This window comes from Chiloscyllium plagiosum, unplaced genomic scaffold (assembly GCF_037043375.1).
Source record: "Chiloscyllium plagiosum isolate Xiang-an unplaced genomic scaffold, Cpla_swu_hap1 HiC_scaffold_31, whole genome shotgun sequence".
Lineage (NCBI taxonomy): Eukaryota > Metazoa > Chordata > Chondrichthyes > Orectolobiformes > Hemiscylliidae > Chiloscyllium > Chiloscyllium plagiosum.
The window spans coordinates 52,071,303-52,087,150 of record NW_028270169.1 but is presented as its reverse complement, the minus strand read 5'-3'; the positions used below and the strand labels follow the sequence as shown (position 1 = coordinate 52,087,150).

The following is a 15,848-nucleotide window of genomic DNA, read 5'->3' as shown; positions in this document are numbered from 1 at the left end:
TTTAACAGCAGTATATGAGCTATCATTTTAAAGATCCATCAAACCATTTGTGTGTATGCTTTACTGTACTGTACACCAGTTCCAGAATGTGGGCAGCAATCAGCCATACTTTTATTTGAACTGTGCACTGGAATTAAGAATACAAATGCTGTCAGCAGGAGTTCTAACCTGCAGAAGCTTCCAGCATTGTTTTAGTGATGTTCCCATTGCTGGAAGTATATTGAGTTTGTCTTTCCAGTGGAACAGAGATCCGCCCCAGTCAACTTGGTAAGTCACTGAAATTGCCCTCCATTCCCAATGAGCAGACCTTTCCTTGTCTAATCTAACATGCCTACTAACTATCATTCTATTCTGTTCACCTCTTGCAGACTTGGGGTACCTGACTTTCTCAGAAGGTTAGCACAGCTCGCAACTAACCATTTTCTTGCTTGGAAGTTTAAGCAATGGGAAACTTAACCTATGTTTTCTCAATATGAAAAATTAGCTTTCAATGCACTCTTCTCTTGCAGTGATATTTTACGGGCAATGTTTCGGTGTTCTCCACACAGAATTCATTCCTCAGTTACTTACTGAAGTCAATATTTTTGATTGGATATAATTAACTGGGTGCACAATTAATTTTAATGTGCTTCTTATTTTTGTGAATTTGTAATGAGTTTTCACAAAACGTTGACTTCCCTTTCAAGACACATTGGTAATTCTGAAAGGTGCGGGTGAGGAATTTGAGGAGGTGGTAAGTTACCATGGTAACAAGTGTTGTGGAGAAGACTGGCACTGATGTGATGTAGGCTGCAGATAATCTTGGTCTCACTATATTTATCTGTTTCTGTTCATTTGACAAATCTGATTAGTTTATAAAACTGTTGAAAGCTAACACATAAATTAAGATTTTGTTAATCTACTAATCGGGCTTTGATAAATTCTGATCCCACTCATTCTTAGTAAAGAGATTCTGAAACTAATAATGATTTTAGTACCACTGTACTTATGAAAAAATGTTACCTCCACTAACGATGTACTTAGATGCCTTTCAATTATTTAATTTTGTTTTACATGAGCTCTGTGTAACTTTTGGGAGGCTTGTTAAGTGCAATGCCTTTGCACACGGGTGGGTTTTATTTTCTAAATATAATCCAGTCTTTTGGCAAGTCTGACTCGAGCCAGCCACTAATGTAAAAACAGATAAAAGCAAAATACTACAGATGCTGGAAATCCAAAATAAAAACTGAAAATACTCAGCAGCATCCGTGTAGAGAGAAACCGTTAACTTGTTGAGTCCTCTTGACTCCTCTTCAAAATGGAGTTTAAAAGCAGAGTCAGCACCTAGTCTAAAGCTGATCAAAGATTTCAATATGAGAATCACACTGTGGCCCAGCTCCACTTGACTTTAGACAATACACCAAGAACAATTTATTTTGGATGGGCAGAACCAAAGATCCCGAAAACAATACAAGTTAAAGAAACAAAATGTTGATCCAGAGGAGATGTGAGTTAAAAAAAGAAACCAAGAAAAGGAGAAAAACCAAGATTAAGGCCAAAGCTTAAAATTCTGTGTCTAATAGGTGGAATTCTGGTTTTCGATCGGAGGTAAGGTTAATTGATGGAATTCTGAGTCAGAGTAGGGGAATTCTGGGTTTGCCGTGTTGGCTGCTCAATGGTTACACCACTGGACCAGTAATCCAGGTGTTTCTACCAATCATCTGAAAAGCAATCCCAAGAAGATAGCTGGAGGGTTTTAAAATACAATTATCGAAATACATTTTGGAAAAGGAGGTACTGGTAATGGTGACTATGACTCCAATCTGCTCCTCTGACTTGTTTGCGACTCTGGCCCACAGCAACTGCCCTCTGAAATGGCCTAGCAAGCCACTCGTTGCACCAAATCACTAAGTGTGATATGAAGGAAATACAAACCGTTGAACATTAAGTAAGGAACAGTAAACAACAAAGGCATACCCAGCCCAGTTGAGCCTGCAAGGTTTATGATAAGATCTGGGTACTTGTACTGAGATTGGGAGAGCTGTCAGTCAGAGTAGCCAAACAGTTTTATGTAGTCATACTCCAAAATCATACCTGTCATTCAAAATCCCAGGTATCTTTATCACCATTCTTGGGTATATACTATTTCAGTGGTGGGACAGGCCCATCAGGGGGGGAAGGCTTTCTGGTATACAATCAGAGTGGAATAGTCCAGGCAACTCTCAACATTGATGCCAGATATCATGAAGATTCAATGTAAGACACAAAGAAACCTCCTGCTGACTACCATCAACAGCCTTCATTCAGCCTATACGTATTTCTCTAAATGTTGAGCAACACTTGGAAGAAACATTGATGATAGCACTGACGCACAATGTCTGCCACTCGGGATGACTCAGTACCACTGCTGTTGACCGAGTTGGTTGATTCCTGTCGAGCACAGTAGGTTTGCAGCAGGTTATGAGAATAGACATGAAGGAAAAGCTGTACCAATTACATGGTACGCTGCAGCAACTCACCAACTATCGTTCGACATCGCCTGTGCCTTCTATCACCCAGTAATACAGGAGCAACAGATGGATGGGAAGTTCACCTCCAAGCCACGCGCTATCTTGGCATGAAACTATATCAGCATTGCTTCATCGAGGCCAAAATGCTGGAACTCCTTTGCTGACAGCTGTCCAGGTGTACCCACACAGGCAGTTCACCACCAGCTTCTTAAAAAGGCAGTTCACCACCAGCTTCTCAAGGACAATTGACAGTGAGCAATGAGCCCTACTCTGTATTGCCCACAGCCAATGAATGAAAAGAAAAAGATCGCTTCTTTACCGATGGTATTTGTCAGACCATGACATTATTTGTGGATGCTCCGTTCCTGTTGAAACAAAGGCATTCTCTTCATCTGTGTGCTAAATAAGAGCTTCTGAACAGATCCAGCTCAAAACTGGGCATCCAGGAGGCACCATCAGCACCAGAATTGTATTCAACCACAATCCGTAATTGAATAACCCATTATACCTCTAATTCAACAATTAACATCACATCAGGGGAATCAACAGAAATGCAGAATGTTGGAGAATGCCAGGAGCAGTATCAAGCATACCTGAAAATGAGGTGTCAACCTGGTAAAGCTGCAACATGGAACTACATGAGGGAGAGAAAATGAGTCCTGATAGCATTCCAACTGTAATGCTGAAGATTTATTCTCCAAGTTGTACTTGCAGGCAAGTTGTCCCAGTACAACTAAAACACTGGCATCCATCCAACAATGTGGAAAATTACCCAGGTATGCCTTGTTCTCATGGTATCCCTTGCCCCAATCATCAGTAAAGTAATGGAAGGTATAATTGACAATGTTATCAAACAACACTTACTCAGCAATACCTGTTTACATATGCTCGCTTGGATTTTGCCAAGACCACCCAACTCCACACTTCACTGAAGCCGAGGCTCAGACATGACCAAACGAACTGAACGGTTGAGTGAGGTCTGCCTGGTTGTCCACGAGCTTAAAGCAGCAATTTACCAAGTATGGTATCAAGGCAAAATTGAAGTCAGTAGGAATCACTCCCCACTGGTTGGAGGCATATCCCATATAAAGGAAGATGATTGTGGTTGTTGGAGGTCAACCATCTCAGTCCCAGGACATGGCTGCAGGAATTCCTCAGAATGGTATCCTGAGAACAAACATCTTCAACTGCTTCATCAATGACTTTTCCTCCATCAAAAGATGAGAAGTGAGCTTCTTCTCTGATTATTTCACCATGTTTAGTTCCATTTCGGTAATGGAGCAGTCCATGCCCACATGCAGAAAGGCCTTGATAACATTCAGGCCTGGGCTGCTAAGTGACAAATAACATTCAAATCACATAACTACCATGCAATGACCATCTCCAACAAACTAGAGTCTTAACTACTTCTCCTTGATATTCAATGGCATTACCATCAAAATCCTGGGTTGGATTGATGCACTATTGACCAGAAGCGAATGCTGTTGGTTACAAGAGCAGGTCAGACGTGGCGTATCCACCTCTTAAATCCCCAAAACCTTTGCCCTATCTTTAAGGCACAGATCAGAGGTGTGACAGAATACTCTCCACATGTTTGATGAATGCAAATTATGGATCTCAACACCAAGCCAGACAAATCAATCCACTTGGTTGCTAACCCAACCATCTCTTGTATGTTCTCTCCCTCCACCACTGGTGCACTGTAGTTGCAATGTGTACCAGCAACCTGCCAAGGCTCCTTTCATAGCACTTTCCAAACCCTTCATCTCTGTTATCTAGAATGAAAAGGGAAATGAGGGTGATGGCCTAGTGGTATTATTGCTAGATTATTAGTCCAGAAACTCAGGTAATTTTCTGGGTACCCGACTTTGAATCCCTCCACTATAGATGGTGGAATTTGAACTCAATAAAGAAAGAAAATCTGGAATTAAGAATCTACTGATGACCATGAATCCACTGTCGATTGATGGAAAAATCCATCTGATTGACTAATGTCCTTCAGGGTAGGGAATCTGCCATCCTTACCTGGCCTGGCCTACTTGTGACTCCAGATTCACACCAATTAATTAACTCTCAACTGCCCTCTGAGATGGCTGAGCAAGCCACTCAGCTCATGGGCAGCTAAGGATGGACAATAAATGCTGGCCTGCCAGTGAGGTCCACACCCCACAGGTGAATGAAAAAAATCACAAGCACATAGGAAGACCATCATCTAGCTCTTCTCCAAGGGTCAGCATGGTAGCTCAGTAGTTAGCACTGCTGCCTCACACTGCCAAGGGAGTCGGGTTCGATTCCAGCCTCTGGCAAGTATCTGTGTGGAGTTTGCACATTCTCCCCGTGTCTGTGTGGGTTTCCTCCGGATGTTCTGGTTTCTTCCCACAGTCCAAAGATGTGCAGGTTAGGTGAATTGCCCATAGTGTCCAGGGATGTGCAAAGCTAGGTGGATTAGCCATAGGAAATGCAGGGTTACAGGGATAGGTTAGGGATGTGACTGAATGGCCTGCTTTAACACTGTAGGGATTCTGTGATCACAGGGTAAAAACAATGACTGCAGATGCTGAAAACCAGATTCTGGATTAGAGTGGTGCTAGAAAAGCACAGCAGTTCAGGCAGCATCCGCGGAGCAGGAAAATCAATGTTTCGGGCAAAAGCCCTTCCTCAGGAATAGACCTTCTTGACTTGGAAATAAGTGTTGATCCTTTATCATCAGCAATGAATCACTAATGAATATGATGGTCCATCTAGAAAATTCCATGTCACTGTTCATGGGTTCTGTCGGACCTAGTGTGTTTATAGGCCCAATCCTAGGGCCACATATCTGACTGCACATTTGGGAGGTGGCTCTGAAAGGTGGGAGTGGCTTTGGCTGTGAGGTCATTGGCATTTCTTCCTCTGGTTCCTTTTCCTTACTCATCCCCACATAAAGAGACTATAATTCAGAAATTCCTATCTGGTTACAGTGCCAGATGTTCACTTGAAAGCACCACTTTACAAACGGCCAAAACCATGTGTCTTATTAATTTTTTTTTAAAACCAGAATTAGTGTATCACCAACATGTCTTTGAAAAGTCTGCAAAATGACATCAAATCGAGGCTTCTCAAATGTTAAGGAACATTTGAACCTAGACCACCTGACCGAGATGTAGGGCTGATACCACTGCACCACAAAGGCCAAATTAATAGCACCCTGTCCTTTTCCACAACTTTATCTGCCATAATGACTCTTCCCCTCCCCCCGCCCCGGCCCATGTCAAGAAAACCTACAGTTTGAGCTCTGGATGATATTGTTTCCCTGCTGTTATTGGTTGATGTGCCAAAAAATGTCATCTGAAATGAAAAACAGTAAATAACGCAGAACAATAATAGAGACTTGTGTTTAGCCTCCCAGAAAAGGATTTCAATGTTTTTGCTCAAACTGCAATACTAGTATTCAGTTACATTAGTACCCTTAAACACATTGATTAAAAGTGGGACGTAAATGTGTGTAGAGAAATGGGCCGTGGTGCTTCAAAGAGGTGCAAGGGTTCAAGAAAATCATAGCAGAACAGCAAGAGGCCACACAGCCCATTTGGCCTTCTGCAGCACTTTGAAAGAGCTGTCTATTTAATCTAAGTTGTCTACCGTGCTGCCGTTATGTATTTTTCAGTGTACCTTATATATTCAGATCCCCTTTAAAAGCAACTGTTTGTTCTGTTTCTCCCCACTCTCCTCAGACAGTGAGTTCCTGTGTTCTTTATGTCATAAGATAAATTAGCTGTGATGGGAAATTGAGGGGGATCGGGCCAGGTTCTAAAGAGTCAGACTTGCTTAAAACACTGGATACCCCAGCACTCAAAGACTGAGTGCATATGGTAACGTTTGTATATATACATAGCAGAGTTTAATTTGATCGTAACACATGCTTTTTGCAATTAACATTGACTGAGTTGGAAGGACATTATTCAGCCAAGGAGCATCCATAAATGGGCAAATTTCCCTGATGCTGCACCTGTCACTGTTGAGGCTTAGTGGATCCTGACTAACTGGGGAGAGGGGCAGTTGGTTCCTTTCTGCCCAGCTTTCCTTTGTGAAAGATTCCGAAAAAGCCCCAGGTGCCTGAACAGGAAAATCTGCCTGACGTGTGTTCGCCGTTTTCTACAGTGTTATCTAACCCAGACTCATTCCTGTCTCCTTTCCTGCTTTTGTTTTTTGGTTGGTCAGTGCACGTAAGCGGCCTATCCCCTACTACAGGCCCAGTCCCTCGTCGCCCAGCTCCCTGAGCAGTTACACCTCCTACAGCAGGAGCCGAAGCCGCAGTTATGACAGCTACAGCTCGTACAGCCGGAGCCGGAGTCGCAGTCGGAGCAGGAGCCGGAGCCGGAGCCGGACTCGCAGCCGGACCGCCAGCTACGACAGTCGGAGCAGCTCGGAAAGTACTGGCTTTTAGAAGGGATTCAAACAAAAGCTCCATGAGACACAACCAAAAGCAAACAGTCACAATTATAAACAAGAGCTGTCTCCAAGATAGGAGACATGAAACAGCGAGTGTCAGCAGTCCCATTAGGCCACTGCAACCAGATTTGTATTATAACAGTTATATATTTATATCAAGATGGGCCCTGATGTTCATAAATCCTTAGATCCAGGCTTATGTATCATTCAGCACTGATGCTGAGACGGACAGATCTTGCAGTCTTTGCACGGCCTCCATCCTGTGTTTCTCCATTCAACATCATTCAGGAGTTTAAAACTATTTGCCTGGTGCTGAGATTTAAATGGAACACTTTTATATAAAAAAAAACATGAATTATGAACCTCTGCAAAATAATTCTTCCATGAAGTCAACTGAACCAAACGTCAGCAATTTCTTCCAAACAGAAGACATGCAGCTATTTAAATACACTTATTCCAATCCTTCCCCCCCCCCCCCCCCCCCCCCGTGGCTGACTGAAATTTGCATCGATCAACTCTTCAGGGGTTTCTCTGCAGATACTTTTTGAAAGAGCCTCTGGACAAAGAAGAAAGCATCAGATGAACAAGTGGACAGGGAGGCACAGAAATCTGCTTTCCATGGCTTCATTCAGCAAGCACCAGCTATGAACTGCTCTCCTTCCTCTGATCCATCCTATACTGACCTTGTAATGTTGCAAGGGGAACAATTTTAAGTCAACACTATGGTTGCAAACATAGAAAACTATGCACTGTAAATATAATACCACTAGCACATGTTGGTGTGTATGGGTGGGGACAGTGTGGCTCCAAGAGTTCAATGGGGAATTGTATAACATATGCTGTACTAACACAGCAAACTATGTAGAGTTGTATTCATGCCTCTAGTCGCTTTCTACTAGATGCTAGTTGAGGCCTATTTCAACCAGCAATGTTGGAAGTGTCTCATAAAGATATGAGCTGTCTCAGTGTTGTGCACCTAAAGTGATCTACCTTCATTTAATGGCTTTCCCATTCACACCTGTTTAGGCTTTGCTTTATCTGCAATTCTACTACAGCCATGGTGCATAATTTATTTACGCAGATCTGGTAATGTTTATACCAAATAATCAACCAAGTCAGGTTTTTCCAGAGACAAATACTCTGCAAGCCTGCCACTCTGCCCACACCCAAACTGCTAACAACATTTTGCCTCTTTGTATAGTTGGCTTGCAAGGGGTAGAGCACCAGATGGTTTCCTGATTCTAAATTGGTGTCCAAATCCATTGAAGTGACTCTATCAGACAATTTGAAATAAGTAGGACAGCGAGACAGCCAATTCTGATACTTTGGTCATTCGAAACTGGAGAAAGGGGCACACATTTCGAAAACAGCCTTAAGCATGTGGAACAGTTTGAATTCAGTTACTCAAAATGTAGGTTAAATGTGGAAGATTCTTCCACAGTTTGGAAACTAGCAGCTTGGAATGATAACAATAATATTCGCTATCCTTCCACAGAGTTACTCATTTTAGGGGTTAGCCCAGTGCCCTTGCCTTCACCTGAGCTGTGAGGGATTAATTAGTGAGTGACATCTAGATGTTTATTTATATCCTTAGGGGAAGCAAATCTATTTTGCAAAGTCCTGTAGACATGGCTTTTCAGGCAACCTTTTACTAGTTGCTTCTGTTGCATTTAAGTTTAATGATTTGCAAACGCTGCCATTTGAAATTTATTTCTTGTTGAAAGATCCTGAAGAAGTAAATTGAAGAGAAGGGTACAACCCAGGAATAAAATGACACAGTGAAAGATGGATCAAGGATTCATTTGTCACAAAAGATTGCATATGGTGTATCACTGTAGCCCCCATATGGAACAGGCTCCAATAACAGACAATTTACAGTAGAAGTCGACATTTAACAGCTGATACAGAGTCAACTTTTTATTGGGCTTTTTACATTTAGTCACTCACAAATGAAGATCTTTTGTTTTAGCAGATTACTTTATCTGGCCTCATTTTTGTTATGATGACTGCGAGTTTAACCCCTTTGGAAGCAGGGACCTACTTATCAAGACAGATGCCTGGAATTGGTTCATTGATTTGTTTTCACTTTCAAACTTTAAATCCATCATCCTCTCATATAAAAATCAACATCTACGAAATTAAATGGCGTAATTACTCCAGTTTGGAAACAGATCAATGTTTACATGTTCTGACGAACACGACATTCAGCTCCTTAAATAGTTACCATTTTAACCAAATGAGGCAACTGCATTGACTTGCAATGAACATCAAATCCATATTTAAAACTGAGTTTACATACGCTTGATGCACCTTTTTCCACCTGGTTTGCAACCTCAGTCATACAGCATGGAAACAGATGTTTCCATCGAACTAGTCCAGGCTGATCGTGTTCTCAAACTAAACTGTCCCACCATATCCCTCCAAACATTTCCTGTTAAATTATTATCCAAAATGTTTTCTAAATATTGTAGCTGTATCTGCATCCACCATTTCCTCTGGCAGTTCATTCCTCAGACTAATCACTCGTTGTAAAAATGTCATTTTTAATTCTTTCTCCTCTCACCTTAAAGATATGTTCCCTAGTTTTGAGTTCCCCCACTGTAGGGAAAAAGACCTTTGCTATTCACCTTATCTATACCCCTCACAATTTGATAGATCTCTAAAAGGTCACCCCTCAGCCTCCTACACTACAGTGAAAAAAGTCCCAGCCTATCTTTATAACTCAAGCCATCCATTCCTGGCAACATCCATGTAAATCTTTTCTGAACTCTCTTGTTTAAACATATCCTTCCTATAACAGGGCAATCAGAACTGCTCACATTACTCCAGAAGAGGCCTCACCAATGACCAACAACCTCAACATGATGAGCCAACTCCTATACTCAAAGGTCTGAGCAATAAAGCCAAGCGAACTAAATACCTTCTTAATCACCCTGTCTACCTATCACGCAAACTGTAAAGAATTATGTACCTGAATCCCTCAGTCTTTCTATTTGGAAACACTCCCCAGGGCCCTACCATTAATTGTATAACTCCTGCCATTGTTTTTGCTTGTTTTTATTCAAATTAAACTCCATCTGCCGCTCCTCCACCCATTGACCCAGTTGATCAAGATCGCTATGTAATCCTAGGCAACCTTCTTCACTGTCCACTATATCACCAATTTTGGGCATCATCCAGAAACTTACTAACCATGCCTCCTAAATTCTCATCCAAATAATTTATATAAATGACAAACAAAAGTAGACCAAGCACTAATCCCTGTGGAACACCGCTGGTCACAGGCCTGCAGTCCGAAAAACCAAGTTTCAACCACCACCATCTGTCTCTAATTTTGTATCCAATTAGTAAGCTCACTCTGAATCCCATGTGATCTAATTTTACTAATTAGTCTACCATTGCAGAACCTTGTTAAAGGCGTTAATAGAGTGCAAGTAGACAATCTCTGAAAATAAATGAGTGACTCAGCCTATTGCCTTGAAAGTTCCTTACCTTTACCTTTAAAGACATTGTCAAAATCTACCTATTTCATCAAAGGTCACTTCATCTAACTCCCTGCCATTACCTCCTGGCAAATAGTTTCCTTCATCTATTCCATTTTTCTGTTGCATTTTCTTCCCTCTAGAAAGCACCTTGCAACATTTTCGCAGTTTATATTTTGATTATTCATTCAGGGGTATCTGGGCTTCACTGGACCAGAGCACCTATTGCCTCGTCTTCAAGTTCTGGGAGAAGATGTTGGTGAACCATTGTAGGCCTTGGGATTTAGGAGCCTCCCACCCCCAGAGCCATTTAGGGAAAGAGTTCCAGGGTTTTGACCTAGTGGCACTGAAGGAACGGTGATATATTTCCAAGTCAGGATGGGCAACTTGCAAATGGTGTTCCCCATGTATCTTGCTGCCTTCAGTTTAATTTATCAATTTTGGTTAATATTTTTTGTCATGACCTTAATGTGAACAGTGAGGCCAGAAGGGGTCTGTGAACAGAGAGAAGAAAAGCTATGGAACCTTTGGGGAGTCCCCATTTATTGTGGACAAACTGTGCTGTGTCTTCCATTTTTCCTGCTCCTCCCAAACCTCTTATTATGAAAACTTTAAGATTCTAAGGGGATAATCAGTGAAGCCATTTAAGATTCTGAGGGGACTTGACGGTGTAGATCTGAAATGATGTTTTCCCTCATCAAGGAATCTTGAATTAGGCACACTCTTTCAACATTAGGGATCTCCTTTAAAGTGGAGATGAAACGGAATTTTTTTCTCTCAGAGGGTCATTAATTGTTGAACTTCTCGTCCCCAGTGAGCTGTGTGTGGGGGGGCGGGGGTTGGGGGGAGGCAGCACCAAATATATTCAAGGCTAAGTTTGACCAATTTTGGATTGACAAGGGAGTCACGAGTTATGGGATCCATGTCGTAATGGATTTAAGACTACGATCAGGTCATCCATGGTCTTCCTGAATGGGAGATCAGGCCTGAGAGACCAAATGGCTGACCTACTCCTAATTCACGCATCCTTATGTCCTTATAAAGTGTAGAAAGGCAGCCATAAACCAGTAGTTTATTCAGATGCAACTTTTTAAAACAATCTCTAAACACTCTAGTGTTATCAAGTTGGACTTAGTATGTTGATAATCCTAGGTTACCCTCCATTATTAAACTCACAACAGATCCAGTAGATTATGGTAAGCCTTAGCTAGTTCGATCTATCAGTCTCTGTTGAATGTGTCTTCTCGTCCTGCTGGCAGCAATGCTGGTGGGTGGTTCTGGTATGATTCCCAAATTCCTTGAGTCCCTTTAGCTCAAGGCTGTTTGTGATCCAGCTTCAGCGTAGCTTAAAGATGGAGTTGCAGTAGGTGGGAGAAAGCAAATCTTCAAATATTCCTGGGAATTCTGTCCAAACTTCTTTCTGGATCAGTAGCTGCCTAGGGCAAGGTGGACAGGTTGTGAGGAGATGCCTCAGCGTTCAATCTCATCATTCGGACAAGCACATGAATGTTAGACAGTCAGAGCATGGTGACCCAACCCTTCTTATAAGCAGAAAAGACGAGTCCACAAAATTTCCAGCTGCACCATAACTTTTGTGATGCAATGGATCTGTGCCTATTGAACTGCAAGTCTTTATATTTGCAGTAAAACATGAATAACCATAGAAAATCCGTACAGCAAGTGTACAACTGAATCTGCCTTCATCCAGTCAGCTTCGATTTCTCAAGAAATATACAGATTCATGAAGTGTGGACCCGAGGATTTGGAAAGAATTAATCGCTTTAATATTTCTTGCCAATCACTTCTTCAGCATTACTTTAAAATATTCACTTTTGAAATAAAAGTGTCATTGGAAAGTTCTATATTTATTTTCAATCCCTAGTGTGGAATTGCAGAATGTTGAGCGAGCAACAGTGAAATGACACTAATAATCTTGTCCAGTTTGGGATTGTGTGAGACTTGGAGGAGAAGGTGTTTTTCTTATTTGCTTGTAAAGGGATGGGAGAATGCCTAACTGGGCATCGAGAGAGGTCATAGCTCACATGTACCATCCAGCTATCCAACTTGTCTCAATCTCCCAAGAAAGAATAAAGAGGAAAAAAACAAATAATGTTGGCCACATTTAGGGGAATAAAAGAACAAAACACAATGTGAAAAGATAATATATTACAAAGTATATCATGTATCCTGACATTATCGTGCTAACACCACAATGCTAAAATGTAATGCAATATTACTGTCTCCTTATTAAACAGATCAACATCAGCTCAAACCGATTCAGTGGGAGGAGGGATGGCGGAGATAGAAGTTTTATTGCAATGTAATTCTTTTCACTGCATGTCATAGCTTAATCGTCAAATCGTCTGTCAATACAGGTTTTACAGTTTCCCCGGATAGGATGTATTTTAAAATAGGTGTTGAAGGATACCTGTACAAAAGAAATTTGACAAATCTGTCAGTGTATTGCACTAATCTCAAACATAAATCTCCTGTTTACTGCAGTCAGAGAAACATTGCTTTTTGACTTGAGATTCCCCTTTAATTTCTATTTATTTGGTTACATATTAACCTTTGTCCATATGCATATTGATAGTTACCATGCAATTGCCAGCAAATCTATACATTAAAAAAAGTTTTTAAAAAAAAGCATTTATATGGTTCCTCCAGTCCTGTACAGATTGTGTTATGTTGACTTGTACTGTTGCAATGTATAATTTCCGAGATGCTGCATTCCTTTTCCTGTACAGTATTAAATGTGTTTCTCTTAACTTGGTGATCATGAAGAACTCTGTGTGTCACAGAAGAACTGAGAGCTTCAACATATTCTGCCCATTTCCCCTATGCCTCATTAACATCCTCGTAATTAGAGATAACCGACTCCCAGTCTTTGTCTTTGTAACATCTGAAACTGAACCAACCCAACTCGATATGAAACGCAGTAAAGGCCTCTTGGATAAAGGAGGCTAGAGTAATGGAGGCCTGAACTGAACCTGGTGATAACCAATAGTGTAACAATCAAAACTTGGCAAGGGTGTCCATGTGACATGCTTTGTCATGTCTAGATCTATTTACATACAATACATCTGAAAACACGTCCTTCACAGCAGATCATGTTGTTGTCTACCAAGAGACCAATGGGTTAGGTTAATATTGGCCTACCCCATCCCCAAATCAATGATTATGAAGATACTGCTTTGATTTCAGGCACCCACAATAGATCTTATATCTTGCCAGGACTAAGACTAAAACTTTTTACTTGTCCTGAGTCCATTGGTTTACACATATAAACTGCGATGAAGCATGGATCATCCATAGCCTGGCAGTGTAATGTTACATCCTGCATACATTATAAATAAACTGGCTCTAAAGTGGAATTTTTCAAATTAATCATGGGTGACTTTAAACAAGAAGTTTTGCAATTCTTCAGAACTTAAACGGTTTTATCCAATGACAGTTTGAAAGGAACTCATAGGTTGCTTATCTCATAGCTGGAGACAATTTTGAACAATAAACTCAAACGTATTTGTATGAAATTTCATATTGAGTTTGTTTCATGATACAAAGTGTACAGTTTCTGGTCCCGGGAGGTAGCATTTTGGCTTTGCGTGATAGTAATTCAGAAGTTTAGTGCACATCTCTTTGTGGTTTTTGTTTTAGTGAAGTCAACAGAAATAAAACAGGGTAGAGAGATGAAAGGGACTGCCTATCGACTTCATCCAGCCCCACTATTGCAAAAAATCAAGATCGGCCAGATATCCCACACCTAATATATTTTAGCAGGCGAAGATACAATGCAATAAATAATGCTTTATTGTTTACACAATACTTGTACAGCAGGTCAAACACAGTAAGTTACCCACACCACCCAAGGCTACCATCAGTTCATTAGCTGATGGATCCTTCAATAACTGGGAAATTGGGCTAAAATCTATCCAGCATTCCCTTGGTTGGAATATTTCATTTGGTTTACAGCAATCCCCCTGCAAAAAGTATTCAATAATATTGTATTATATAAAAATAAAACCATAATCTAATGAAATGTTAAATATTTAATACTGTGTAGTGGCTAACTGTAGTAGTAGATGGAAATGAATCCTTGTCAACACACATACTATTTGCAAAAAACCATGTGCTGTTTTAATTTGGAGCAGATCTTTTAACACCATTCATTATTTACCAATGTAAAAAGCAGCAAAATCACACAGTGCATTCTTTGAGCTATGATATACAAAAGGAAAAGAAATGAAACAATTTTGCAGATTATTTTCTTTGCTGACTGTGTAATGAGGCTGATTATCTAATTTGTCTTTACCAATTGGCCACAGATTAGTTTAAAATTGTCGAGAGACCATCAATTGATTGGTCCTTCAAATTAGAATTCGTGGTGCTCTCAGCACATTTCTTATAATAATTCAGTTCAAAATAACCCAAGCATTGCCTGTGTTTGCTAATTCGTGACTGCTTGATTCAAGTCCTGTCTGGTTCAGAGGTTTGTAATAACATCTCTGAACAAATTTATTAAAAGCCTACCTTCGGGCTCTTGTGACAAAGTGATAGCATATCTACCTCTGAGCCAAGAGGTCTGGGTTCAGGTCCCACCTACTCCAGAGATGTGTAGTAAAATCGTCTAGCTCTAATGTACTCTTACTCTGAAAGGCTGATAAATCAAAAAAGCAATAAACAAATGGTGATCTGCAGTTTTAACAAAAGACACAACAGGACCTGCACAATTTAGCACCAATGAAAATCCTTCCCAGTCATTGCCACCTTCACAATGCTGCAGCAGGTATTTCTAAAGACTGCTGACGTATCAGGGAATTCTCAGTCTTCCTCAAACTTGATCAATTCCTGTGTTTTCTTTTTGTCTCCTGCGATGTTAAACAAGATAAGGAGATCGATCAATTACAATTCTGCAGCTGTTTGTAGAATGCATTTTGAGATTGTGTATGACTTAGAAATTAGTGTAACTAGTTAAATGAAATAAAAAGTATATGACGACTATGTGACAATTCTTTGATTTCTGCAGCAGAGGCAGAGACATTGAAAGGCCCCCTTATATGTACTGACTTTCTGCTCTAATCTTCACTTCCTTTTTCAGCCACGGGCCCCTCTGCATTCTCTGGGCAACCAACAAGGTACAATTTCAAAGAATAGGGATTGGGGTTTTGAATAAGATTTATCCCTCAACCAGCATCAATAAAAACAGAACCAATTGTCATTATCATGGTTACTATTTCCAGTAACCACACTTCGGAAGTAGTAGTGGTAAAATGCTTTGGGATCTTCTGAGGTGAAAGACGCTATGTAAATGCAAGTCATTCTTACTGCTGCATGGGCATTGTCTGCCCACAACTGCCTTTACATGAGCCACATGCCAGTCTAAAGTGAATGCTGCCAAATCGTGCCAATTATGCCCATTACTAACCACAACTGAAACAGCCCTTAG

At 40.8% G+C, this 15,848-nt stretch overlaps 1 protein-coding gene across 7 annotated transcripts in view; it reads left to right on the top strand.

The window, feature by feature from the left end:
* The window catches only part of srrm3 (serine/arginine repetitive matrix 3), a 795,287-nt gene extending 779,886 nt beyond the window's left edge, over window positions 1-15,401 (top strand). For 6 of the 7 annotated variants that reach the window (XM_087977541.1, XM_043718787.2, XM_087977540.1 and 3 more), the window contains one exon: window positions 6,690-15,401. In XM_087977541.1, the coding sequence (XP_087833667.1) occupies window positions 6,690-6,915 (226 nt within the window). In that variant the 3' untranslated portion in view covers window positions 6,916-15,401. The remainder of the gene's footprint in view (window positions 1-6,689) is intronic. The other variant, XM_087977543.1, reaches the window with a different exon arrangement.
* Window positions 15,402-15,848: the final 447 nt, after the last annotated feature.